Source organism: Gymnogyps californianus, chromosome 16 (assembly GCF_018139145.2).
Source record: "Gymnogyps californianus isolate 813 chromosome 16, ASM1813914v2, whole genome shotgun sequence".
NCBI classification, from domain to species: Eukaryota; Metazoa; Chordata; class Aves; order Accipitriformes; family Cathartidae; genus Gymnogyps; species Gymnogyps californianus.
The window spans coordinates 4,380,084-4,404,559 of record NC_059486.1 but is presented as its reverse complement, the minus strand read 5'-3'; the positions used below and the strand labels follow the sequence as shown (position 1 = coordinate 4,404,559).

Below are 24,476 nucleotides of genomic sequence, written 5' to 3'. Positions count from 1 at the left end.
GGAGGCGGGATTAGGAGCTTGCAAGTCTTTTGCACGGGGTTAAGTAGATTGAAGGTCAGTTACAGACACGGGGTGGCTGTAATGTCTTCGTAGGGGCTGCAGCCACTGACTCCTGCCCTGTGATGATGTGAAACAAAGAGTTTGTGCTTGTTCCTGGAGTCAGTAGGACCTCCGCTAAGGGAAATGGTTTTCCAGTTTTTCCCTATCCAGAGGCCTCTTGTGGCCTGCAGATCTGCATTTTGTTCAAACGCTGGAGGAAGGTTTGTAGACACTCCTAACAGAGTGGCTGCAGCATCAAACCTGTGATTTTGGCCTGTTTCTAACTTGAAGCCTTGTGATTGATATTTCGGTAATCCTTATTTATTAAAAATAAGCCTTTTGGTCCTGAAACTTCTGCTGAGTCTCGGGCAAGTAGTGATGTTAGTTTTGGATGTTTGAAGAAAATTTGGCACTACGTCTGTCCCTTGTGTTGGTCTGGCTCTTCTGTGCCAGCTGGTGGGAAGGGTAGGCTTCTGTGGATGGAAGTCACTGGTGCCGTGGTCCATGACAGCCAGGTGTGCAAATTGTGAGTTGGGATTGAATTGGAGGCTAGAAGGGGACTCAGTCTTGGCCCTTCAGCTGTGTCAGGAGCTTGTGAGCATCCCCAGGAGCAATCTCAGTAGTATTGGACTGAAGGATCCCAAGATTTTTGATGGGATTAGGAACTGAAGGGGATCATCGTACCCAAATGCTGAATGCGGGCACCTCTGGGGCAGGGCACTGTGACTGCTGCACTGTTGTTTGGTGGTGTTGTGCATGGGTTTGCTGTTTGGGGCAGGAAGTGTTGGATTCTGTAGCTGTTGGGACTGTCCTGCCCAGCTAGGGGGGCAGAACACAGTTTGCTGGGCGGTAATCTGGCCAGGATGTTGCTGATAATAGCATCATGGATGTGGAGGAAAGTACCATGGGGACTGTAGAGTGTGAGGGATGAAGGCTTTGGTATTAATTTTCTTCTGAAAGATCCTGCAAAAGGGTGATGTTATGTTAAGGCACATTAATTGGTGAAAGGAAGGGGAGTTTTGTAACCAGTTTTGCCATATCATTGGAACTTTTGGGCAGAAAGTTTGGAACAAGTGTTTGCTCAGTACCTTTGTTCACCTTCTGAAGTCAAATCTGCATGTCCTGGGACGCTATTGTGACTGCAAAGTGGGGCTCCTTTGTATTTCTGTTCAATCGTAAGAGAAAGTGGCAATAGCAAAAGTGGTCAGATATCCCCATGTTTGCTAGTCATTAGCTCTGTGTGGTTTTGTTTTCTATTAGAAATAAGCAAACTCTGTTGTGTCCCCAAGAGCTTTTACATGGTGTCACTGAAGGTGTCACCACTAAAGGTGGTGGTGTCTGTGTGTCTGTGTAGTCTGAAGGTTGTTAGTTTGACTTGCATGTGCTTCTGCGCTGCTGATGGATGCGTTTGATAGGAAAACAAAATGTCTTGGGTGTAATCCCCTTTTAACCTTAACTGTACCTCTGTTAATTTGAAGCAGAAGCATGTCATGTAGCACTCGCTTTACAAGCAGGTATGGTTGCTCTAGTTTGAGAAGTACTTTACAGTTCTTTTGGGCTGTTATGCTGTTATGTTCCTCTTGTTTAATGGTCATGTGCTGAAAGGTGTCCTGACGTCAGGAGACTGGCAAGAACTGGTTGTGTCAGATTGTTTTCTTGGGACTGGGCAGAAGGGAGAGTTCTGCGTAGCTCAGTGCGATTCATTTCCAAAGAACCAGCATCCTGGACAACATCCGGCACTCAAAATCTGCATTAGGCCGATGCAGCTGGCCTCTTGGCTCTGGGGAGTTTCCATGGGGAGAGGTCAGGGCTGGTCAGATTGACTCTCCATTTTTGGGGCAGTTTTCTGACTCATCTCGCCATTTCAGCTGAGGAGAGACTCCTCAGAGTTCTTGTATAAAGCATCATTCCTAGCCTGTAACCACCTTCCAGGCTAAGCCTCAAATAATTCACCGAAGGCCAGGAGAACTGTTTCCTGAGAAATTCTCTCCAGTCGGTAGCTCCATATGGCTGATGTGCAGGATCAGCGGGAAAGCGTGTTTCAGAGGAGAGCCTCGGTGGCCTCTGCTCTGGGGTTCTCAGCCCTGAATGCGCTGCTCTGTGGTTTCTATGGCTAAGAAAAGCCTGTTGCCTTCAATTTCAGATGTGACTCATGGAGAACATGATTTTGATGCACAGGCTCTTTTGGTGTTTGTTTATGATACTGTGGGGCCTCCTTGCTTTCAGAGGTCTCCTAGGGTCCCTTCTTTAGAGGTGCTCTTGGCACCTGACTCTGTGGTCTTCATCTCCTCGATTTATGGCATCTTTAAGTGAGAGGTGGTGAAGCTTCAGTCGTGTTATCCTCATCTTGGAAAGCCTGTCTGAAAAAATAGTTTCTAAGCCATTTGGGCCAGTACTACTTCTGGGGTTGGATTGGGACTGTCTGAAAAGGAATTGTTAAGGATGCCCTTTTAAAGCATTTCCTTGGAGGACTTACCCTCTGAGGAAATGGCTTTGTCTATGTTCCCTCTTCTTCCGAGTGGACCCACAGTTTTCTAGGATCTGGCAGGAGAAAAATCACTCCTCTTTCCTCCTGCCTGCCCAGGGAGGCATGGGAACACTTAGGATCTAGAGAGGAGAGAGCAGGGAGCACCAAGTCATCCTGTCTTGATTCCTCAAGATCAAGGTACCAGGTTCCCAGGGGTGATTTTTAGTCAATCTTTGAGAATCCAGTGGCAAGCCTAGTTTGGATCTCAGCTTCAGGGAGAGATCATCTTCTGCTTCTGAGGACAAGGGAGTACAGACTGCTGAATGGGTTTTGCGGGAAGGTTATCTTCTAGGTAACCCTCAGGCCACAAGCCTAAGTGTGTGTTAGATTTGCCACCACTTAAGGCCTTTAAATTAGGATAGATGCTTTTTGAAAAATACATTTTAGTCCAGACAGAAAGCATGCACATGCTGTAGGAATTACAAGAGGAAGTGCTATGGCCTGCAGTACAGACGAGGTCAAATTAGATTATCATAATGTTCTCTCAGGTCCAAATCCGTGAACTGCAGTTTGCAAGTCTGCCGAGGTAGCTAGCGTTGGTGGATCTTGGGTCAGAAGCAACACACCTCGTATGTCCATTAGCAGGAAAAAAATGGAAGTTTGGTTGGGCTGGAGGTGAAATGGTTTCCCATTTCATAAAACAAAATTCCCAAGTCAGATTTTTCCATTTTGGCATTTCCGCTTATTCTCCTATTTTTGTTTTGTTTTCTTTCCTTGCTGTGTCCAAAACCTTCTCTCAGCTTTGTAAAATGGAAGTGGCAAAAGAAACATGAAAATGTGTGAGGAGGAAATCCATGAGTATTACTTAGGGATAAAGGAAGAAAGGGAGAGGCTGGCACCCCAGTTCTTCATATCAAAATACTTGGTTTTAACAGACACAAAAGGTGAAGCTTCAAAGAGGATCCCAAATACAGTGTGAGTTTCTCTGCTTCAAAGAAGGATCGCTTTATTTTTTTTTTCTTCCAAAACTGTGAAAAAAATATGGGCTGCTGTTTTCCTGAGGAAGAAAATACAAAGGTGTTTTTTTTTTTTTTTAGTACGGTGAGAGAGACTGAGAAGTGCTGTCAAGCTGGCTATGGTTTGTCAGGTGCAGCTGCTAGGGCTTTGAACATAGCGGGATCTCTAGGAAACACTTCTGGCTCCAAAACTCAAATCTCTCTGCGATGCAAGCTAAGGCCATGGACATGCTTTCTAAAGGAGATTATTTTTTCAACTGTAGGACAGAAGTCCTGGAAAGAATTGCATTCACAGTATGTGTAGCCAACTGTCTTGGCTTACGTTGGATGGTGTTGGAGATCTTTAGACTGCACAAGGAAGTATTTCAACAGCCTCTCTAGATTCAGGCTACCACCCTCACTGAAACCTGAAACAGAAAGAGAGGAGGAAGATATCTTGCACCTACCACCTCAGGCATAGCTAGTCCTCTGTCTAGTTCAACATGTATGAGGATGCCTCAGAGGAGCTCGAGTCCCAGCTTCCTCCTTTTCTACTTCAACCTGTGAGAACATGTTCTGTATTATTTTGGGGGGGGGGAAAGGGGTTGGCCATCAGAGTAAATTCTTTGGACCATTGGGTCTCTGATCTTGTAAGCAAGGTTATTTGTTTCAAATCATAACTGAAAAAACTCAGATCATCTTTCTTTTTCGAGGGTTGGTCTGATGAGGTTTTGCGGTAGAGAAAGTCAAATAAATTGCAAGATAGGAGGCTCAGAACAAATAAGGTCTTTTTGTCATGGAGCTTATCTAAGTTGTGAAATCTTTGCCCCAGGATGTTGTTGCTAAAATTTGCATAGGCTCCAAAATGATTGGATAAATTCATGGAAGGTCTTTTAAATACACAGACACCCCTTTGAGTTCAGGAAATCCCCAGATCACAAACGGCTTGGAAGATGATGGAGTATTCTGGGGTCTGTCGTAATATCCTTGCCTTGTCTTTATGTTCTTCCAAAGGTGTCTGTTGTTGATTGGTATCTTGGGGGGTGTTGGGCAAGGTGGACCTCTGCTCTGACTTGGAGCAGCCAGTCTTTTGTTTGTCATTAGGAGAGAAGTTGATCCTTTCAGAAACTAGAAGTGCAGAGGTACTGGAAGAAATGGGGGCCTGGACCCAATTCAGGTGTTTGAACTCATGGTTTTCTTGTGTGCTTTTGCATTTCATGAAGCAGAAGTGCAAAAAATATATTCACAATGACGTCTTTGCATGACTCACTAATCAGTTGTGGCTCCAAGGGTGCTTGAACAGTCTGCATCTCTCGCTGGGCCTGCAGGTGATCTGCGTATGTGGATGAGTCGGTCACGAAAGCTCAGCCTCTCTGTGAGGCAGATTGTGCCCAGAGAGAGATCTGCTCTCTAAAAATATCCTGGAAGCAAACAAGAAAAAAGATCTGCTGAGGTCTGAGGACGATTCTGACCTTTAGGCTGCCATCTAATACTCAGTCCAAATTCTGGACCGTTTGCCTGAGGCAGGTTCTGAGATCTCACTCAGGCAATAGCTCTAGTACTGTCCCGACCGAGAGAAAACCACCGTATCTGAGGCACTCGATTTGATGAGGGTTTGCATGTCTGTCACAAATGCATATTCATGTACACCTGCCAGAAGAATGGTGTGGTTGACTTGGGTATATGAAATGAGTTTTCCCTGCTGACTAATTGGAGAATCTTTAGATATTGATGGGGAATTTCTTTAAAGGAAGACTTGTTCCTGTGCTTACAGTGAGTGTGATTTCCCTCACTTTGGATCGGGATAATGTTAATTAATTAATCCTTAATCTGCTGCTCTCTGGAAATTTCAGGGATCAAAGCTACTTGTCAACCTGCTGTGGATTTCCAAACTGGATTTTGGATTTTCTTCCACAGATCAGAGGGCAATTTATGCAAATTCTCACGCGTAACATGGTTGCAATGAACAGATGGGGAGGGGAGGAGAAGGGGAATCTGATCACCTCTCATGCGGCAGTAGGCAGTTTGGCTTGTGGTAACAATGCCTCTGGAACAAAGGGTTCTCTGTGCTCCGCATCTGGTAGGCAGATAGCCAAAAATGCTGTAGCAGTAATGGTCATTCAGGTCTTCAGTGGTTCATTTGATATTTGCCAGGTGCCCGCGGTGTAGTGCAAGAGCGGGCAGGAACACCTGGACAGGCTGTCCCGCTCACCTGTGGCATGGAGCGGGCTCTGTCCCTTGGCCAAGTCTCATTCCCAGAGTTCTGAGAACGGCTCTGCAGAGCGGGGTAAGAAGGGTCCTCCTGGCGCCGTGCGGGCGCAGCATGCCTGCTCCTTGGAGCCGGGCTCTGGGTTGGTGTGTCCTTCTCCCCGGAATCGGCCTGTCCTGTTTGAGCAGCTGGGAGAACCTAGCAGCGTTGCTGATGCCCTCTCTTGACAGGATGGCTGAGTGGCCATCTAGATCACTTGGTTTATATTTCCCACGTTGAAGCTGTCTCAGCAGTTATTATTCTTCTGCCTGATTTTTCTACAAAGATGTTGCCATGGTTCCTTCTAGGACCAGCCCAGCCATCTTTAGTTGCTGTTCAGGTGGAAGATGCCCAACTCTGCAAAGCCTTTGCTTGAATATTTACAACTTTCTTCAAGATCTGCCCATGTGGAAGTGCATCCAACATTTCTCATCAAACTTGTGTTGGAAATTTTATTATTGGTTTTTTTAAATCTGCATGAGGCTGTCATTGGCTTCCCCTTTTGCAGACACCTATGACTGTCCCAGGAAGACTGAAAGATATTAGAGTGGGACTAAGCCATTGAAAACAATCAGGCCTTTTGCCCAAGGCCAGGTGGATAGTACTGCGTTCCATTTTGGTATGAAATGCCTCGTATCTGTGCACCTGAATATTTTGGCTAGGCTGAGGGCTGCTTTGGTGGAGTCTCTCTCTGAAACCTGTGACTGGCACTTTTCCTTCCTGTCACCACCACATTGCTCTCATCAAAACCAGGTGCTGGTTTGAGAACGGCCTGTCTCCTCCTCTCGGGAAGATGCTGCCTGCTGCCCTCCTCTGCAGGAGGTCTCAGCAGTGGCAAATCCATGGAGGATTAGAAGAGCCTCCTCCCCAGGGACAAACCTTTTTTCACTTTCTGAATGTGTTACCTCCACTGAGCCAAAGCCTTTATCTTTCTTCCACTGCCATTTGGTTTTCTAAAGTTAGAGAGAGCCACTGGAGACAGAATTGAGAGGAGGTGATGTTGGACAGCTTGGGTTTAAGGCTCAGGGGTGTGGTACATACCCCTGAACAGCCAAATACCTGCCAAAGAAGTTGTCTCCTGTGGTAGGGTTCCTTGGGAAGGATAGACCTAGAGAGCAAGAGTCACTGCTCTTGGGACTCCATCTTTTTTCCCTGATGTTTTTGACCCTCGTGGCTAAACATGAGGAGAGACATCATCCCTCAACATTAACAAACCTTGAACTTCTAACCTCAAATGTTGGATAACTGAAGCTTGGACCAGCAAGTTAAATTGTTCCCTGAGAGAGAGCCTTGACCACTAAGCTAAACAGTTTTCTAGTAAAGTGATCTGCTTCTTTGACTATGTTTAAAGAATTGAAACAAATATTTATTTAAGGGGGGGGAGAATGGAGAGAAAGACAATTCACCCAGCAAAAAAGCCTTTGTTAAAGTAAAGTTATGATCATAGATTATTTCCACACCCTATTAAAAATGAACTTAGGGGTGTTTCTGAAACTCTTAAGTGCCATTTTCCACACACTTCTACATCCAGTTCTCAGGTAGTGGACCTGTTTTGTCTCTGCCAGCCATCGGGGACGGGCTGGAGATGGCACCTCCATTCCTGTCCCGCTGGAGGGGCTCAGACCCCCTTCCTGCCCTTATGGAAATCCCAAAATATCCCTGTTCCCCCATCCTTCGCAGCACCACACCCCTGGCTCCCTCACAACCCGCCTCAGCCCAGGCACGCTGGCTCCCTCAGGGGGGGTGAGGCAAGATGGCGGCACCTCAGTCCCCCCAGAAGCAGGCCCGGGAGGGGGGCAGAGCCGGTGCAGGAGGGGTCTCGCTGTGGGACCTCGCTCCTAGCGGTGTGAACCCCTTGTGTGTGACGGTGGTTTGCCTGGGATGGCCTGCGGGAGGGCACCCGCCGGGGGCCATCACGGGCCGCGATCCGTGTGAGGGCGCCGCCGCTGGTGGGGCGGGCGCGGGGCCGGCGCAGCGGGGCGGCTTTGTGCGCGGCGCTAATCCGGGCGGCAGCTGCTATTGGCGGCCGCGTTGCCGTGGCGACGGCCCCGCCGGCGGCCGCCTTTGTTGGGGCCCGGCGCGGCCCAGCCGGGAAGGGCCCGGCGCGGCGGTGGCGGCGCGGGGGGGGGGGAGTCGGTTCGCAGCCACGATAGCTGCCCGCCGGGGGCTGCCACTCATGCCTAGTTGTGGCTGCGGAGTCGGTGCAGGCTTGGCTTGCCCCCGGCCTGGCCTTTGGTGGGAGCCGGCCATGGTACCTCCATCCCCTCAGCGGTCAGCGTGTCGTGCGAGGGTCTGCCCGGGTGTTTGGGTAGTGCTGGGCCTCAGGGAGGCCTGTGAGCTGAGGCAACCAGTCCCCATCCCCTTGCCTAGCTGCAGGGTTGATGGCAAGAGCGAGGGGGGATCTGGGGCGCAGCCGGCATGAGGCCGGACCCCCTGGGCAGGCTGCTGGAAATGGCTGCTCCCTGTGGACACAGGCAAGGCCTTTCTCCCAGCTCCGCAGTGTGCTACAGTCTGCAGCCTGTCCTGCTGGCCTTTGTAGGGACAACCCCCTCCCAGGGTTGCAGGACCCTGCTTTATCTCATGGCACTGGCTGTGTGCTGTCTGAGACCACCCAACTCATCTCACCTGTTGCCTTGGAAGGAGACGAGAAGATGCTCATGTATAGGTTTTGTTGGCAATAAAAACCACCAGTTGTAGCCATACACAGAGTTGAGGCCCTAGAGTTGAGCGGGGTAAGACTATTTCACATATTATGTGTATATACACTTAAATATCTATCTATTTTAGATTTAGTTTGTGGCAGCTTTCAAATAGAGTACGTGTGTTATTGTAAATATGTTTTTGCAAAATAAGTACGTTTTGAGGTGTTGGGTAGAGACGTGATCTCAAAGCACCAGCAGAAACTTAGAAAAAAGCTCAGATGGAGGAGGGCTGCAGCTCTTCTTTTGGTGTATGGAGTGTGGTTTGGGATGAAGCGGTTGCACGTCTCCCAGCTCTGAGTGCTCGAGCACCGTGGGAGTACCTGGCTGTTGCCCGGGACATTGCTGTGAGGTGGTTTTGTGTGTGGATGTGCGCTGGGCTCTGCCACTTGCAGCTGCTCCCGCTTTCCAGGCTCTGCGAAGAAGAGGTTGTTGCTGGGGCTGGTTGGACAGAGTAAGTCAGCAGCTGGGCTGTGCTCGTCCCTGCTGGGTTTTTCTTTCCCGTGCTCATCTCATCGTGATGCGTTTGTGGGCTCCAGCTACCTGAGTTGAAGTCTTCAGGACTGGTACCACCGTAGAGTGCCATTGACACAGCTTTCTCCCAGTGTTTACTGGGGAGGAGGACAGCTCTGCGCCCAGACTTTTTGTGAATTGGATGGAGGAATGGATCTAGCTTAAAAAATGAACAAAACCAGACAGTAAAACCTCTTGAAATGTTTTTAAGCCATGTAAGGTTTCCTCCCAGCACGTCACAGTTGTGCTGGCACCGTGAAGGGAAGTGGTGCAGGGGCAGGAGCGAGTGGCGATGGGGAATGGCAGCGTGATGAGCTGCTGTCAGCCCCCAGCTCCCTGGCGGTGTCTTGGGAAGCTGCTGAGGAGTTGCTTTGGGTCTGTGTGAAGTGTTACATCCCCTGTGGCTCCGACTGGATGCCTGGCACATTTCTCAGGTGTTTGTTGACTTGGCCGAGGGAGGCTGAGCCGGGACGGGAAGCGCGCAAGATGAGCAGGAGCCAGGTTGTCTGTTGTCACCTGGCTCTGGCAGGGTGGACGTGTTGGACAAGCCCAACGGTATCAAAGATGGTCTCTGTCTGCTCATGATGGCACTGGAAATGTTAGCAAGGGCTCCTTCCATCCTCGTGGCACTGAGGTGGAGCTGGGTGTCCCATTTTGTCCTGGGGGGGCTGAGGCTAGGAACCCTCTCCCTTCCCTGGCTTGGGCTGTGGGTTCTCCATGAGCGAAGCCAGTGGCTGCCTGCGCCACAGTATGAGCAGTGCTCTGCCCTTGCCGGTGGGCTGTTCCTGAGAAGGCAGCAATGCAGATGCTTCCCGAGGACAAGGCAAGGGAGTAATCCTTCTGTGGAGTTGGGGACGCATGGGGCTCGCTGCTCGGGGAACGGCTGTCTCACAGGGAGGAGGAGGAGGAGGAGGAGGGCGGCCAGGGCAGCTGCTGGCCGGAGACTGCTGCCGCCTCCCCTGAGCACTTGCACGTCCAGTTTCATAATCGGATTAAGGCAGCAGTATTAGAGAAGGAGGGGTGGGTCAGTGGGACAGGTTTACACTGGGGCTTACACGGAGGGGATTGAAGTGTATTTTTTAACCCTGCTCGGCCTGACCTGCGGAGCGGTGCAGATGCGTCTCTGCAAGGCAACACCCAGCAGGAAGATGGGGGGAAAAGTGGCACCAGGCGGTGATGTGCTCGCCGGGGAGGAGAGCAGCCCCACGCCGGCTGGGGGATGGGATCCGGCCGCCCCTCCCCCCGGGAAGGCAGCCCTGCTCAGGCCTTGCAGTAAATTTGCTCTAATTACAGCCTCCAGCAGTGGGAAACCTCACTTAGAGGAAAGGCTCCTCTGGGGTGGGGGCAGGGGCGCTTCCCAGCTTTCCCAGGCAGGCTCTGTTGTCTGAGGCCTCCGCTTCCCCTGTCGCTGGGAGGCCCCTTATTCCTCTCCCCTCTCCAGCTTTGCTTCTCTCCCCCCTTTAATTCTCCTCTCCTTTGAGGCCGGGATTTGGGAACAATGCCTTCCCTGCTCCTTGCCCCCCGGCTGGAGCCGCAGGCAAACAATTGGGGTCGCTTGCTGCCAGGGGCCGGGCCGAGGGGGCTCGGCTCAGCAGCACCTGCCCTGGGCTGGTGGGGGGACCGTGCTGGTTGTGGCTTGGGGAAGCGCCTGGTGTGGTAGCTGGCGTGTGTGTGTACACCCTGTTTCCTTCTTGGGGATAGGAGGTCTCATCTCAATCCCCTCAGGTTTGGGGAGGCCTGGGAAGCTCTGAGCAAATGTGTTGGAGGATGCTCGTGGCAACAGCAGTAATCTGATCGGAGCCCTTCTCTTTGCAGGTGGACGATGCGATGCTGATGTTCGACAAGACAACCAACCGACACCGAGGTGAGAGCGGTCTTCTGGCCTTAGGAGAGGGAACTGTGGAGGGTTTGCCTCCTGCCTTGCCTAGGGAGGGGTTAGTATCCCAGCAGCAGGGGATGCGGGTCGCAGCTGCTCTTTATCTTGCCTCCAGTCGCCCCATCCTTTTGCATCCGCATCCTTTACCAGCGTCCCTTGCCGCACAGAGAGCTTTTGTCCAGTGCGTTTCCTGTGCTGTAAACTCGCCGAGTTGCAGATATGTGAGAGGAGACGGCCCCCTCCCCTGCCTGCTTACCTCCGTGGCTCCGTCCCACAGTGTGTGTCTTACCTTGTCCCGAGTAATCTGAGCTCTGGGAAAGCTGACACGAGAGCCTGACGAGTGCCTGCTTCTCGCCCCTTCCTCGGCCCGGAGCCTGCTTGTGCTCCCAGGTCACCTTTTCTTACGCGAGTCTTGCTGGTGGAGTCTGGTTACAGGATGGGAGCAAGGCTGTAATATTTGCCCTCTCCGGACCCAGCCCACCCATGGGCGTCCCTGCCTCCCGCTTTCCTGGTGAGTCTTCAGACTGACTACCCGGTGGCATGGCAGGGCTCGACACTAGCATTGCACCAGCTCGGAGATTTATTGGCAACAACTTAACCTGCAAACTTAGCTTTGACACCTTCCAAATCAGGGCCAGTAACAGCCCTGTGCTGGGCCACTCTCATGTCTGTGTGTTGTTTGAAGCACTTCCAAGTACCTCTGCCCCCGGACCAGTGAGGGAACGCTCCCTTCTGCTCTCACTGCACTGTGTGCCCTTCAGGTTTTTGCTTTTTTCTAAAGCCATTAAATCTACTCTGATTGCCTGGCCTCGGATGTTGTTCCAGCTTCATCTTAAAAGGGAAGAAGTGTTAACCCCTGTTTCTCCATGGGTGCCTCCCAGTCACTAGTCCAATTAAAGAGGAGTTGGGCATTTCGGAAGGAGCAGCGAGAGCTGCCAACTGCTGTGTTGGCAGCATGGGGCTCTGCCCAGGGCGCAGCAGGCCTGGTGGGGGTCTGATGGGGCTCAGGATCGGTTTTGGCATCAGGGTTTTGTTCTTGAACTCCCGAGCCCCTCTGCTTGTGGGTGTCGAGGTGAATGGTGTGTAACTACCTGGGCACAGACAGACAGAGGAGTTTATGGAGAGAAACTTTTCTGGCAGTATGGAGGAAAAAGTGGAGTTCTGGGCAGCAGATCCCCGTCTGTTTTTAAAAGTTATTTTAAAGCACCATGGAATTGGCTAGTTCTGGAAAGCAGAAAGCTCTGCTTAATCCCAGCTTGCTTGTAAGGCAAGCTTAAAGACATCCTCCCACCTGCCTCAGTTTTCCGGAAGCGAGTGCAGTCAGCTGAGAGGAGTTTAGTCTGCCCACCCGAGCTGGTCTTTGCCAAAACTGTCAGCAAAGGGGTTGGTGAGAGAAAGGAGGTGTGAGCGTGGGCCAGGGGCCAGGAACACGCTGTCCTGTCTTACCCCAGATGCTAACCTTACTTTGGTGAAACTTTGCAAATTGCTTTGCTTGCGTATATCTGTCTTGCTCTGTACAACTGCATTGCTGATATTTGCCTGCTTATACAAGGCTTTATGACCAGTGACAGCCGAGGAAACGTGCAGGGTGTTACTGCTGGTGGGGTGCGTTTAGCGAGGATGGTGATGTCCTGGCAAGCAGCTGTTCATTTCTCCACCAACTCTTTGTGTGAATGTCTGCCGGGATCCTCCCCAGCATTATCAGCCATGTGTTTTGCCTTGCAAATAGCAAAGTTTAAAAAAAACAACAACTTGGTTTTGAGAGCAGTTGGGTTCAGAGAGGATGGGAAGTACAGGATGAGGAGGAAAGGGGAATCTGTAAGGGGACGATCCTGTTCTTGTGCATAAAAGCAGGATTTGCTGGAGAGGGAAGATGAGTGACAGCCGTTTTAGAAAGGGCTGATTGTACCGTCCTTCTCTTGTCCTGCCACTAAAAGGATGTGGGTAGTGGGTGCAAACTGCACAGAGCTCTGACCTGATCAAGGAGTTTTGCCTTTTCTTCAGGATTTGGGTTTGTCACATTTGAAAGCGAGGACATTGTGGAAAAAGTGTGTGAAATCCATTTCCATGAGATCAACAACAAAATGGTGAGTGTCTGGGGCAGAACTCGGGGAAGAACGGATAGAGGGATAGAGCGGGGCAGTGGCACAGGGGCAGGGTGTGAAGCACTTAGGTCCCAACGCACTTTCTCTGCAGTGGGGAATTGGATTGAGTCTTTTCCCCAAAATCATAGCAGCCAGTCTGGGAAAGAAACTCGCAGTGTGGAGGTAAACCAGCACAATACTGAGTTTTCAAGGAGAAGAGCTAACTGTAACGAGGAATTGTGCAGTACTTGGACATTTTGAAGTTACATGAAACCTCTTGGTGGCCTGTGAGGGGGCAGGTTTTACCTTTATTCACAAATGAGGAAAATTAGGCTTTGAGGCCCTGGTGCAGGGCCAGGCAGAGCATCGAAGGCAGCTCCAGGAGGAGAAAAGCAGTGTTTGAGCTCCCCATTGCCTGTGGTGGCTGCAGAGCAAGAGGGAAGGCTGGCAGCATGCAGGCCAGAGGCAGGGACGCTAGGGAAGGACAGCGGAATGGCCTGCCGGTGGTGGCCGGGGCTGGGGAGTGCTGTCACAGCAGGCAGCCCTGCCTGGCCTGCAGCCCAGCCACTGCCTGTGCTCTGTGGCAGCACCCTGTGCCCGTGGTGGCTGAGCCTGATCCTTACTTTCTTGTGGCAGGTGGAGTGTAAAAAAGCCCAGCCGAAGGAGGTGATGTCCCCAACGGGCTCGGCACGAGGGCGGTCCCGAGTCATGCCTTACGGGATGGATGCCTTCATGCTCGGGATCGGCATGCTGGGTAAGCCCAAGGACAGATCTCCTCCCCAGCTCCCAGTCGTGCCAGGCAGCAGCTTAGAGGTTTTATTCTGAGAGCAGGCAGGGCGGCCAAGGGCAGCTCTCCCTGGTGCAAGGCCGGGGACGCTTGGGGGGCACCGGGACCTGTTTGCGATCACAACTTGCCCTCTGGTGGCACCTGGAAAAACTGCAAACTTGTCACTGCTGCCCTGCGACAGCCAGAGCTGGCCAGGCGCAGCCATGTGCTGGGCAGCTCTGGCCCTCTGCAACTCTGTTAACAGCCCCGCGATGCTATAGCAGATAGACTCTAATTCTTTAATGCCTCTCGTGGAATAGGATGTAACTACATAGCTGAACTGAGTGTGGGGTAATCTGTGTCCAGGCATCTTCCTCCCATACTTCTACAGGCTTTCTGATGAATTAGTTGATTAAAGAGCCCCCGAGCTTCCACTTGAAACAGGGGTCCATATAGATGTCCTTACTGCCATTTAAAGACTGTAAAAATACCCTTAAAGTTCTAGTTAAGCTTTGTCTCACTTTGTTCCCTCCCTCTCAGGGACAGCAAGTATCTGGTATTGCAAGGAAAACTTTACACTTATCGTGGGACTGTCTTGTAAGGAGAAATTGGTGACAAGCAGGCTGGGTTTCATGTCTATCAATGATTCTAAGGCAAATTTGTTCAGATAAAAGATTAAAAAAGTCCTTTGTAGCCTCCACTTCCAGGTCTACAAACCCTTGTGCCTGGATCTGAGAGTCAAGCGTGATCCTTTCGGTGCGGGTGCTGTTCCTGGCTTCTCTCCCTCCCCACATTTGTTCTGGCCAGGCTTGAGCTGACCCAGGAGCACACTGTTTGCTCAGGATCATTGCTGGTGTTGCTGGGCAGGGTGTACTCAGCCTCGTTCTCCTTGCTAAGCCTGCTGAGTAGCAGTTAGTCACTGAACAAAACCCCAAAAAGGGCATTTTTTCCCCAATGTTTTCTCTTGACTTATTGAAGGAAAAAAAATCTCCAGCCTGTGGCTTTGGGTTTTGCCTTTTCTAAGCCATCTGAATTTTAAAGCAGCAAGGCTCAAGCTGAGTCACTGGGAAATCCACGTACTCATGTCTTGGGAGATCTCAAATCAAATATTCATCTCTGAGTCAATGCCCTGCATTCTCACAGGCTTATTCTGTATAGGTGGTCAGCTTCCCGGGGAATGGCAGGAATTGTCCTCCCACCCTGCGCCAGGAAGAAGCACTCTGCCTACATTTGCCAGCACTTCTAGTGCAAAAGTGACTCAGAGCTATACAGCCGTTCAAATGCCCCCACCTCCCTCATCTCCTCCTATTTGTAAATCCAGCTGATGCATCAGAAAGCCTTAGTCTGCAGAGCTGTGAGTTTCTGAGAAGGAAATCTCCATGTCCTTACATGTTTGGAGTGAGGAAAAAATTAAACGGGCCTGCTAAAACTCTTCTGCAGGCTCGCGTGTGTTGTGCACTCTGCCCAGCAATTTCCTGGGGTTTCTGCTATTAGCCTTATTCGTGCTTTCTAACACTAATGGTCACGCTGCTTGTGAGCAGCCAGGCGCTGAGGACATGGACCCTGCGAGCTTGCAGTAACAGAGCCCTTTTCTCTTCCCGCAGGTTATCCAGGCTTCCAAGCTGCCACCTACGCGAGTCGAAGTTACACTGGCATTGCACCTGGCTACACTTACCAGTTCCCTGGTGAGTGGTGCTCCCTGCTCGGTTTTTTGGTCTGCCTTCAGGTGACGGGAGTCCCTGGCATGATCCTAGCATGATCGGTGACCCAGGCTCTGCCCCTTTCCCCTGTTTGGTCTTTCTTTAAATTGGAGACGGATGTGGAAGGGGGAGGGGAGAAGCCCTGGAATAGGTGGGAACAGCCTGTCCTTCATTAGGATTATCCTCACACTCCAGTGGCAGGAAAAGCCCAAGGCTGCTCTGACGCCCTTTATGTTAGCCTCCTCCATAGGGCTGCTGCTGTGACACAGAAGGGCCCCTGCAGCTCTGCCTGTCTCGCTGCCTTTGTGTGTGTCTGTCTCTCTTTACCGGAGTTGCCACCGCTCTGAAAGTAGCACAGAATTTTAAAATGTGGCTTTCCATGGGCCAGGGAACTCCTAGGCACCTGAAATGCAGGCGCTTGCAATGCTACAGTTGTGTTCTGAACAGTGCCTGAACCACTCACAGCCTCCAGAAAGCATCTGCTGGGGCAGTGGGCTGCAGATCCCCCGCAAACTGGGTGGTTTTGAGCTCCCAGCCCCGCCATGTGCTCAGAACATGGATTCTACGATCAATGGCTGGAACCTGCTGTGCTGCAGCTGCTCAGAGCTTTCTGGGGCCTCTTCTCCCTCCTGTTCTCTGCGAGGCAGGGGAACGAGGCAGAGCACACTCGGAGAAAAGACTGTCTTGCTATTTTCTAGAGAAGTGGCAACTCTGAGCATCCCTTCCTTACTCCATCCCTCAGTGTGACGGTTTATATATGAAGTCTTGATGTTAGGGGCTGGGAATGGGAAGTTTCCTCTTCGCCTGAGGCGAGCCCAGGCTCACTGTGGCTGAAAGTTGCTGTTGCCTCCTAGCTGTCTGGAAGCTCTCCGTGAATCCAGTTTATGGGTCTCAGTTGTAGTGGCTTCAAGTGCCTCATTGTAAACCCATGCCCAGATGAGTGTGGCTTGTACTGAGCACCTGCTGGCATGGCAGCCGAGAGGTCAGATTGGATGGGTCGCAGAGCAGTGCTCCAGGGCTGTCCTGGGGTCGCACAGTGAAGCTTGCACTTGCTCTGCCTTGGCCAGATTTATTCTAAGGATAAATGGATCCTTTCAGTCTCCAGGGCAGGAGTCCAGCACCTTTCAGCACCAGTTATAAACTAGTTTAAAGAAGACACTGGTCTGGTCACAGTCTGGCTGCAGGCTGCTGCCCCAGCAGACCCCGGCTGCCGTCTCTCTGTGGGGTCTCCCTCGGGGCGTTCGATGAGTTCCTAAGCTGTCTTGCATTTCGTTTTTAGAGTTCCGTGTAGAGCGGACCCCTCTCCCGAGTGCCCCCGTCCTCCCTGAGCTCACAGGTCAGTCCCGCTCATTTCCTACACTCACAAGCTGGAAGGGGAGAAGGGGGCTTTGGGCTGTTCCAGTGGTGTCGCTGCTCTGCAGCCTGGCACAGTTAGACGGGAAACCTTCCTTATTTCCTCTTCCATGTGTACGAGCTCCATCCAAAGCTGGGGCTGGAAAGATGGAGAGGCAATCAGAGCCATGTGTATTGCCTCTGAGAAGGGCAATGCAGGTCATACCAAATGAATACGTGTAATCCTTAGATGGCATTTCCTGCTGCTTGCCTCGTTTTTAGCTCCTCGCCCCAGGCTGGGTGTAAACCAGATATGGAAAACTGCAGAGAGCAGGGTGACTTCTCAAAGGTCTACAAATGACCTTAACCTGAGCTGCTGCAAGGACGAGATTTGGAGTGCTGGGAGGAGGGAGAGGGTGTGGGGGCACTCCTGGTTACTCTAATCCCGTTTCCCTGCAGGAGGGGCTGCAGGGAATGCTTTCCCTGCTCTGGGTGGTGCAGCTCCCCAGCTACTCCCACATGGACTTCCCGGGCAGAAGCAAGCATGGTGGGACTCTACAAAGTCCTGCAGTGCTCGTAGGGAACTGTGGAATGGAACAGGGGCAGAGGACCATTCTCCAGAGACTAGTCCTGGCTCAGTGTCCTCACAGTGCAAATATCCTCTGGATCCTCAGCCCCTGGGTTGTGTGCAGTGTGTTCTCTCTAGGTGATGCTCCTTCTATCTACTCTCGCTTCCATGGCCGTGTTTTCCCCAGCTCTGTCGTGTCCATGGTTTTTGTCGTAGAAAAGCAGCTTTGTGTAGCACCTTGCTCCCCATGTGCCATCTCATTTCTGTGGTGTTCCTCCTCTCCAGCGCTTCCTTGCCTCCACCTGTTTCAGGGTTTGAATCTCTCTGCAGTGGGGGTGTGGAAAAGCTTCCTGAGAAGCTCCCCTGGAATTATCAGTACCAACAGGCTTGAAAGGGGGTTTCTGTGGCACAGAACTGTGTCATTCCTCAGGGAGTCTTCATTCCTGAGGATGCTGAGGTTGGCAACCACCAATGAACAAATTGCCCTGAGGAAGGTAGGGGGAGACCAAATCTTAGCTCCCTCTTAATAAAACCCTTCCCTGACACCATCTATGCAACTGCATAAGCACCTGACCCCCACCTCTGAGCCTTTCAGTTGCCAAGCAAAGGAGATGTGAGTCCAGCTGTTTGTTTACATGTGTGTTTTTCAGCAAAACGCATAAAATTTGTAGAGGAATGTTGGTGACTTGGCAAAAGTGCTTTTCCCTCTGTCATGGTTTAACGCCAGCCAGCAACTAAGCCCCACACAGCCGCTTGCTCACTCCTCCCCGGTGGGATGGGGGAGAGAATCAGAAGGGTAAAAGTGAGAAAACTCTTCGGTTGAGATAAAGACAGTTTAATAGGTAAAGCAAAAGCAGCGCACGCAAGCAAAGCAAAACAATTCACCACTTCCCATCGGCAGGCAGGTGTTCAGCCATCTCCAGGAAAGCAGGGCTCCATCACACGTAACGGTTACTTGGGAAGACAAAACGCCATCGCTCCAAACGTCCCCCTTTTCCTTGTTCTTCCCCAGCTTTATATGCTGAGCATGACGCCATATGGTATGGAATATCCCTTTGGGCAGTTGGGGTCAGCTGTCCCGGCTGTGTCCCCTCCCAGCTTCTTGTGCACCCCCAGGCTACTCACTGGTGGGGTGGGCTGAGAAGCTGAAAAGGCCCTGACTCTGTGTAAGCACTGCTCAGCAGTAACTACAACATCCCTACATTATCAACACTGTTTCCAGCACAAATCCAAAACATAGCCCCATACTAGGTACTGTGAAGAAAATTAACTCTACCCCAGCCCAAACCAGCACACCCTCCAAGGTCCACCCCTGGCTGCACTGTGCCTTTTCCTAGTGGAGGTGAATCGCCCGGGGCCTGGCTGGCACCAGCGGCTGGGGTGCACCAGGGCTCTGCACAACAAGAAGTTATTAATGCTGCTGTCCTGGCTGGGTGCCATGTTAGCTTACAGTCCTGAGTGTCTCGCTGAAGTACCAGCTGGGGATCGTGGCATTCTTCCCTTCCCATTACGCTTACCTACTGTTAAACAGGCCCTGTGCAGCCTCTTGGCTAGGCCAAGAGCTGCGATTCCCATGTATAGGCTGGAGTTGGTCCCATGAAGGGCAGGGCCCCCTTCGTTCCTACAAAGGCCCAGCGAGCTGTGCAGTGCTCGAGGGCCCTTGTGCCTTCAAGTGGATGCCTGCGCGTAAATGGGCTGCGCTTTATGGGCTTGGCAAGTGGAACTGAGATGAGGGGATGGCACAAGCAGGGATGATTGCTCCAGCACGCAGGGAGCTAACATGCAGGTGCTTTGTCATCGCAACACAAACATGGTGTCTCAGTAGATAGACTGCAAAGGCAAGAAGGGTTTTTCCTGGAAAAAGAACTGGAGTCTTTTTGAGAAGACCTGGCCTCCTTTCTCAGTGAAACTGCATTCATTCAGCTGTGTGTTAGGGACTTGAAGCAATGATGGGGCAGGAGGGTGGCTGCCAGCAGCCTTTCCTCCCTGGAACCGCATCTTTGGGGGTGATGCAAAGCAGCAACATGCTCACGTTGGCCCAGGGCCTGTAATGAGCGGCTAACCCAGATATAAGCCTCATATGACGTTTGCCTGAAACAGGCTGGTGCCTGCTACTAAATATTCCCTTATAAGCTAGTCTGAGTTTCAGCCTTAACGCGATTGATTTGTTCTGACCTCTTTTTATGGTGCTCTAAACAGAATCACAGTGAATTTCACATTCAAGCATGAAATGCTGACCCAGTCATTTTAAGGGCAAAGAGAAACATACTGGCTAGATGCCTCCTGCCCTAAGGGCTGGATGCCTGTGGCAGTAGAGTTGGGAATTAGAACTGCTACATAGAAATTAAAACTTACTGTTTTAATTAAGCCATTTCTAGTTCCTGCTCCCTAGGTATATGTTTCCTGCTCTTCTACAACGAACAGCGAGGGTTTGAGCAGTTCAGGAGCAAAACTCAGAGTGGGGAGGATGGTGCGTCTTGAGCAGAGTAGAGAAATAGGGAGAAAGAGGCTATTAAACTGTTATTCAAGAATAGTATCAAGGGACAGAGAGGAGGGGCTGAGCCTCAGGATGCTGAGCTGTCAGCTGCTGTCCCTGAGCTGCTGCATTTCTCCACATTTACAGCCAAAGTCTGGATCTGTAGCTTCAGATTAACTGCATCTTGCAAGCTAAGTAGCGACAGGATACATCTGAAATTGCCCACTTCTGGTTCAGCTCTTCCACGTCATGCCCTCAGCTGCTCCAGGGTGTGGGCTTAGCAGAGCACGGCTAGTGAGTTCCCCCGGACATTCGCTGTGCAAAAGGATACTAATAAATGCAGGGCTGTGCACTTCCCTATTGTCATCCTTTGATGTCCCGTGTGATGCACTAAGCCAATACGTCTGTGTGGGCCTGGTATTTTGCAGTGGGAAATAAAAGCTCCTGTTGAGGAGTTTCCCGTGTAGCCACAGTGCCCCTGAGATGCCTGTTCCTTCTTTTCCAGCAATCCCTCTCACTGCGTATGGACCAATGGCGGCAGCAGCGGCTGCGGCGGCCGTGGTGCGAGGGACAGGTAACTGCCACTTTCCTCCCCAGCGCGGTGTCCTGTCACGGAGGTTTGCGATGGGCTGCGGGAGGGGGGTGGGACGGGGTGGAAGATTTTTGGGATCTTCACTACGTAGTTTTGCTGCCTCCTGTAGGTTCCACCCCCAGTCGCACCGGTGGATTTCTGGGCACCACCAGCCCTGGGCCGATGGCAGAGCTTTATGGAGCCGCCAACCAGGACTCAGGGGTCAGCAGTTACATCAGCGCTGCCAGTCCAGCCCCAAGCACCGGCTTCGGCCACAGCCTAGGGGTGAGTGTTCCCTGTCGGGCTCTGCGCAGGGGGAGGAAGATGGAGAGTGGCACGGCCAGGGGAAGGGGCTGCATCTCCACGTGGCGATGGAGGTGAGCAGCAGTGGGCGGCCCCCTCTCAGCCCACAGCCTGCTTTTTGGATAAGAAATACCACCCGCCGCAGCATTTGCCATGCTACTGCTGAGCCCCAGACCATAGACGGCCAGTGCAGAACGCAGCAGTTCACTTGGAGCCCGCACCCCTGGCCTCCGCTGGCTCTCCCTGACCACCACTCAAGGTCCTGATATCCAGACCTTTCCCTGATCTGGCCCAGACTTTCCAAGACCCCGTCTTGGCCCTGACGCAGCGTCCTGCAGGGTGATGTGCTCTTTAGACCTGGCACCTCCAACTGAAATCAGCTTTCCCAGCATCTGGGCCACGACTGAATTTGTTGTGGTAGTAGTTCTCCTTCACTTTTGTTTGCTTAAGAGTGGGGTTTTAACTCTTTCTTCGCAGGGTCCTTTGATTGCAACAGCTTTTACCAATGGGTATCACTGAAGCTGGGGACCAAGGAGGCAGGAGGTAAGAGAGCTTCGAAGAGGAACGGGTAATGAGAGGAGTGAAGTTCTGAGCTGGCCTCTGTGCTTGGGCTTTCGGCTGGAGCTGTGGATGCCGCTGTGAGGCTCAGCGGCCTGACCCAGCCTGCCGGAGGAGTCCTGTGGCCAGCCTGGGGCTCTCTTCTGCACCAGAGGCTTGGCAGGTTGGGTTCCTACCTTATGCTCCCCAGGCTGGGAGTGCTGTGGAGAGGTCACTTAGTGTCTGGGCGCAAAGAGGAAGGAAATGGGAGCACTGACAGAAAGAGGAAAGGTCTGCAGGGTTGGCCAGAATCACAACTCGATGGTGATCCTGAGAGACAAGCTTGGCTCACCTGCTGGCTGGGGAAGCTTTCTCCACGCAGCTGGTTTTTCTCACTGCTGCTGAGACCACTGTCTCTGGGGAGCGAGGTTTTTCCTCTCCTGCCTGGGAGAAGGGCAGAAGGAAGATCTGAGTCTGATGAGTTCTGTTTCTGGTCCTTGGATGGGCCTGAGAGGGAACTGGTGGATGGTCTCTGTTTGCTTTGCATACGTGGCTGAAGTTAGCTGGCTTAAAATTAAAAAACCCCAGCTTTTCAAAAAGGAGGGCAAAAACTTGCAGGGAACAGTGTCCAGACAGGAGCCCATGGCAGCCTGGCAGGGCTGCACTGAGCTGAGTGCTGGACAAACGGCTGGACCTCACTACGTCACAGGCCTCCTGGGGGCCGGGAGTGCCACAGGTCTGGGCAGGCAGGCTGCATGGCGTGTGGGGCCTTGTTTCCCAGGCCTGCACGTTGCCGTTAAAGATGGAAGCATCTCTGCTATGCCCTGTCACTGTGCCAGTGAGATGCAGAGCAAGTCTGTGTTGGGGCAGGTTTGGGTATTGAGTATTTCTGTCAGATCACACCGGAAGAAAACCCCAAGAGAAAAGCTGTTGGTTGTTCTAGATCCTGTCCCTTCCCTCCCCTGCTGTGTCCCGCAGATTCCCCAGTGACCTAACCGAGGACAGCGGCTGGAGGATCTGGTGAGCCTCGGGGGATGAGCCAAGGTTACCTTTTTCTTGAATCAAACTGCACACTGCCGGCTGGCTGCCAGGCTCCTGCCGCCCTGCCCTGATCTCTCCCTTTGACCAGACCACACTGGACTGAACCCGAGGAGATCATCTCGCTTTCTTACTAACCACCGACGGTTTACGCTTCCCCCCTCCCTGCCCCAGCCCACCGATTCTTCTTTTATTTATTTTATTAGCTGTTAGTTTTATTTTTTTATTTTATTTTTTTATCTTTTTTTGGGGCTACCCCTTCTTTTTGTTGTTTGCTCCTTCCCGAGCTAGTAGACATATTTTATGAATTGGCTTTGTGATTGTGTTAGGTAGTTTTTATTGAGGAGTATTTTTATTTGGCTTTGAAACTGTTTTGAATATTTTCAACTCTGTTGTTGTTGTCGTCAGTGTTTTTAAAGCACGGTATGTAACAAGAATGCAGTTCTGAAGGGAAGAAAGAGACACAGAGAGAGCAAAGGCTGAGAGGAACTGATGTATTTCTATTTTTTTTAAAGAAACTGTTTTTAATTGTTTCTGTTTTGTAAATGTGAGGCTTTGAAAAGTGTGAAACTCCAAGGATCCGAAAACGTTGGACATCGCTATGGAACAAAACAAATGTATATTTTGCTAAATGAAAAACACTATCCTTACAGCTGAAAGAATTTTTTTTTCCTAGGTTTAGTTTTACGTGGGGTTTTCTTTTTCCTCCTGTATAATATGTAAATATCGCGAGCTGAACCTGGCTGCCGCCTGCAGCCTGGCTCCAAGGAGCAGCTCCAGGTCCTGGACTTGGTGCCGCAGCGTGAGCAATACTCTCCAGCAGAATCCTGACAGGACTCCGTTCTTTTTTTGTACACCTTTTACTGTAAGATTTTAAGACCTCTGATGAGATGAAAGTGGGGGGGGCGGGGGGGGAAGCGGGGGTGAAACGTACCGGCCATCGGCTGTTTTGCTGAGCGGGTTAAAGCTGCTTCCAATTGCTCGATGTACAGACTCCATCACTGGGCTCCGTAGTGCCAGCCTCTGGTTTGGCTTTAGGTAAAGGGCTTTACCGCCATTGCTTGTCTTGGTTACTTTGAAAGGAATTCACTCTCCAAACACTATCGCTTGCGTCAAGATTTCCTGGGAAAGGGGATCCTCCTCCGGAGGCGAGGGTATCGGAAGGGGTTTCGGCCAGGGCCAGGGGGAAATTTGGGTGGTTGTTCTCTGAAGGGCAAGGCGCTGGGTTGGGGAGTCATAAACGGGGGAGAAAAGCATTAGGGTGGTGATTTGGGGGCGGGTTAAGGGTTTCTCAGGGATTATACGAATTATAGAATTGCAGCTTCCCATTTGCTTTACTCTGTTCTGAAGACTGTGGGTATTTGTCCATTGTCCTGTGTGGGGGTGAGCTGGTCCCTTCTCCAGAACCTGCCGGGGCTTCCCCTGGCGTGGTCCAGGCCCCTGCTAAGAAGCACTCTGCCAGGGGAAGCCTCCAGCAGGAGTACACGGGGCAGGTTTGGGTCTGGATTTCAGTGAACCAAAGACCTTGTTAAGAGGGGTGATTAAGCCTTTTATTAAGATGCAGCCAAACTCTTTTCCCAGGGAAATAACAGCTTCATCTTAAGTTTTAAAAATCATTCCCTCTCTTCCCCCAAACTGAGCCCCTGTAAGGGAGAGGGGCGTTTAGAAAAGGACAGGGAGGGCCACAGTGCCCACAGGGCCCTTTTTCTCTTCCATCCCTCCCCCGTCTGCCGGAGCTTGTCCTGACCTGGGCGATGCGTTTGGAGAGTTCTGTTTAGGTAAGAGGGTACTTAACAGATCAGTACTGAAAACACAAAGCAATAATTTTTGTTACTGAGACAAGAGTCTGTATGTCTGTTTTTTTAAATATTTCCTAATTAAAGAAGAGCTGCATTTTATTGGGTTTATTTTTATTCTATATACTTCAAATTTGGGTCTGCGGACAGCGCTTTCCTCCCTCTTGGTATACGCGCTGAACTGCTTCCGTGCCCCCTCCAGACATCCAAGGCCAGCTGTGCTGCTGCTGGGCTGTGATTCACTCTCTGGCCAGTGCTGCCACTGCCTGGAGGCTGGGGCTCCGGTTTCAGGGTGGGCATTTTTTTTAAAAGAAATAAAGCTGTGTTTTTAAGCCAGTAAGTTATTACACTCCAATGTTTGTTCTCTCCACACCTGTAACCCTTTTTCCAGATTTCAGTTTTAAATTCCTAATAAATTATTTGAAAACTGTCCTTCTGTGTCATTATTTGGGGGTGGGAGATTTTCAA

The 24,476-nt window shown here is 51.3% G+C and overlaps 1 protein-coding gene across 2 annotated transcripts in view; it reads left to right on the top strand.

Moving 5' to 3' along the window:
* MSI1 (musashi RNA binding protein 1) overlaps window positions 1-22,864 on the top strand; it is a 30,378-nt gene extending 7,514 nt beyond the window's left edge. Inside the window, exons 7-15 of one of the 2 annotated variants that reach the window (XM_050906624.1) lie at window positions 10,777-10,825; window positions 12,842-12,924; window positions 13,558-13,675; window positions 15,292-15,372; window positions 16,667-16,723; window positions 20,269-20,337; window positions 20,465-20,619; window positions 21,115-21,180; window positions 22,153-22,864. In XM_050906624.1, the coding sequence (XP_050762581.1) occupies window positions 10,777-10,825; window positions 12,842-12,924; window positions 13,558-13,675; window positions 15,292-15,372; window positions 16,667-16,723; window positions 20,269-20,337; window positions 20,465-20,619; window positions 21,115-21,156 (654 nt within the window). In that variant the 3' untranslated portion in view covers window positions 21,157-21,180; window positions 22,153-22,864. The remainder of the gene's footprint in view (window positions 1-10,776; window positions 10,826-12,841; window positions 12,925-13,557; window positions 13,676-15,291; window positions 15,373-16,666; window positions 16,724-20,268; window positions 20,338-20,464; window positions 20,620-21,114; window positions 21,181-22,152) is intronic. The other variant, XM_050906625.1, reaches the window with a different exon arrangement.
* The last annotated feature ends 1,612 nt before the right edge of the window (window positions 22,865-24,476 follow it).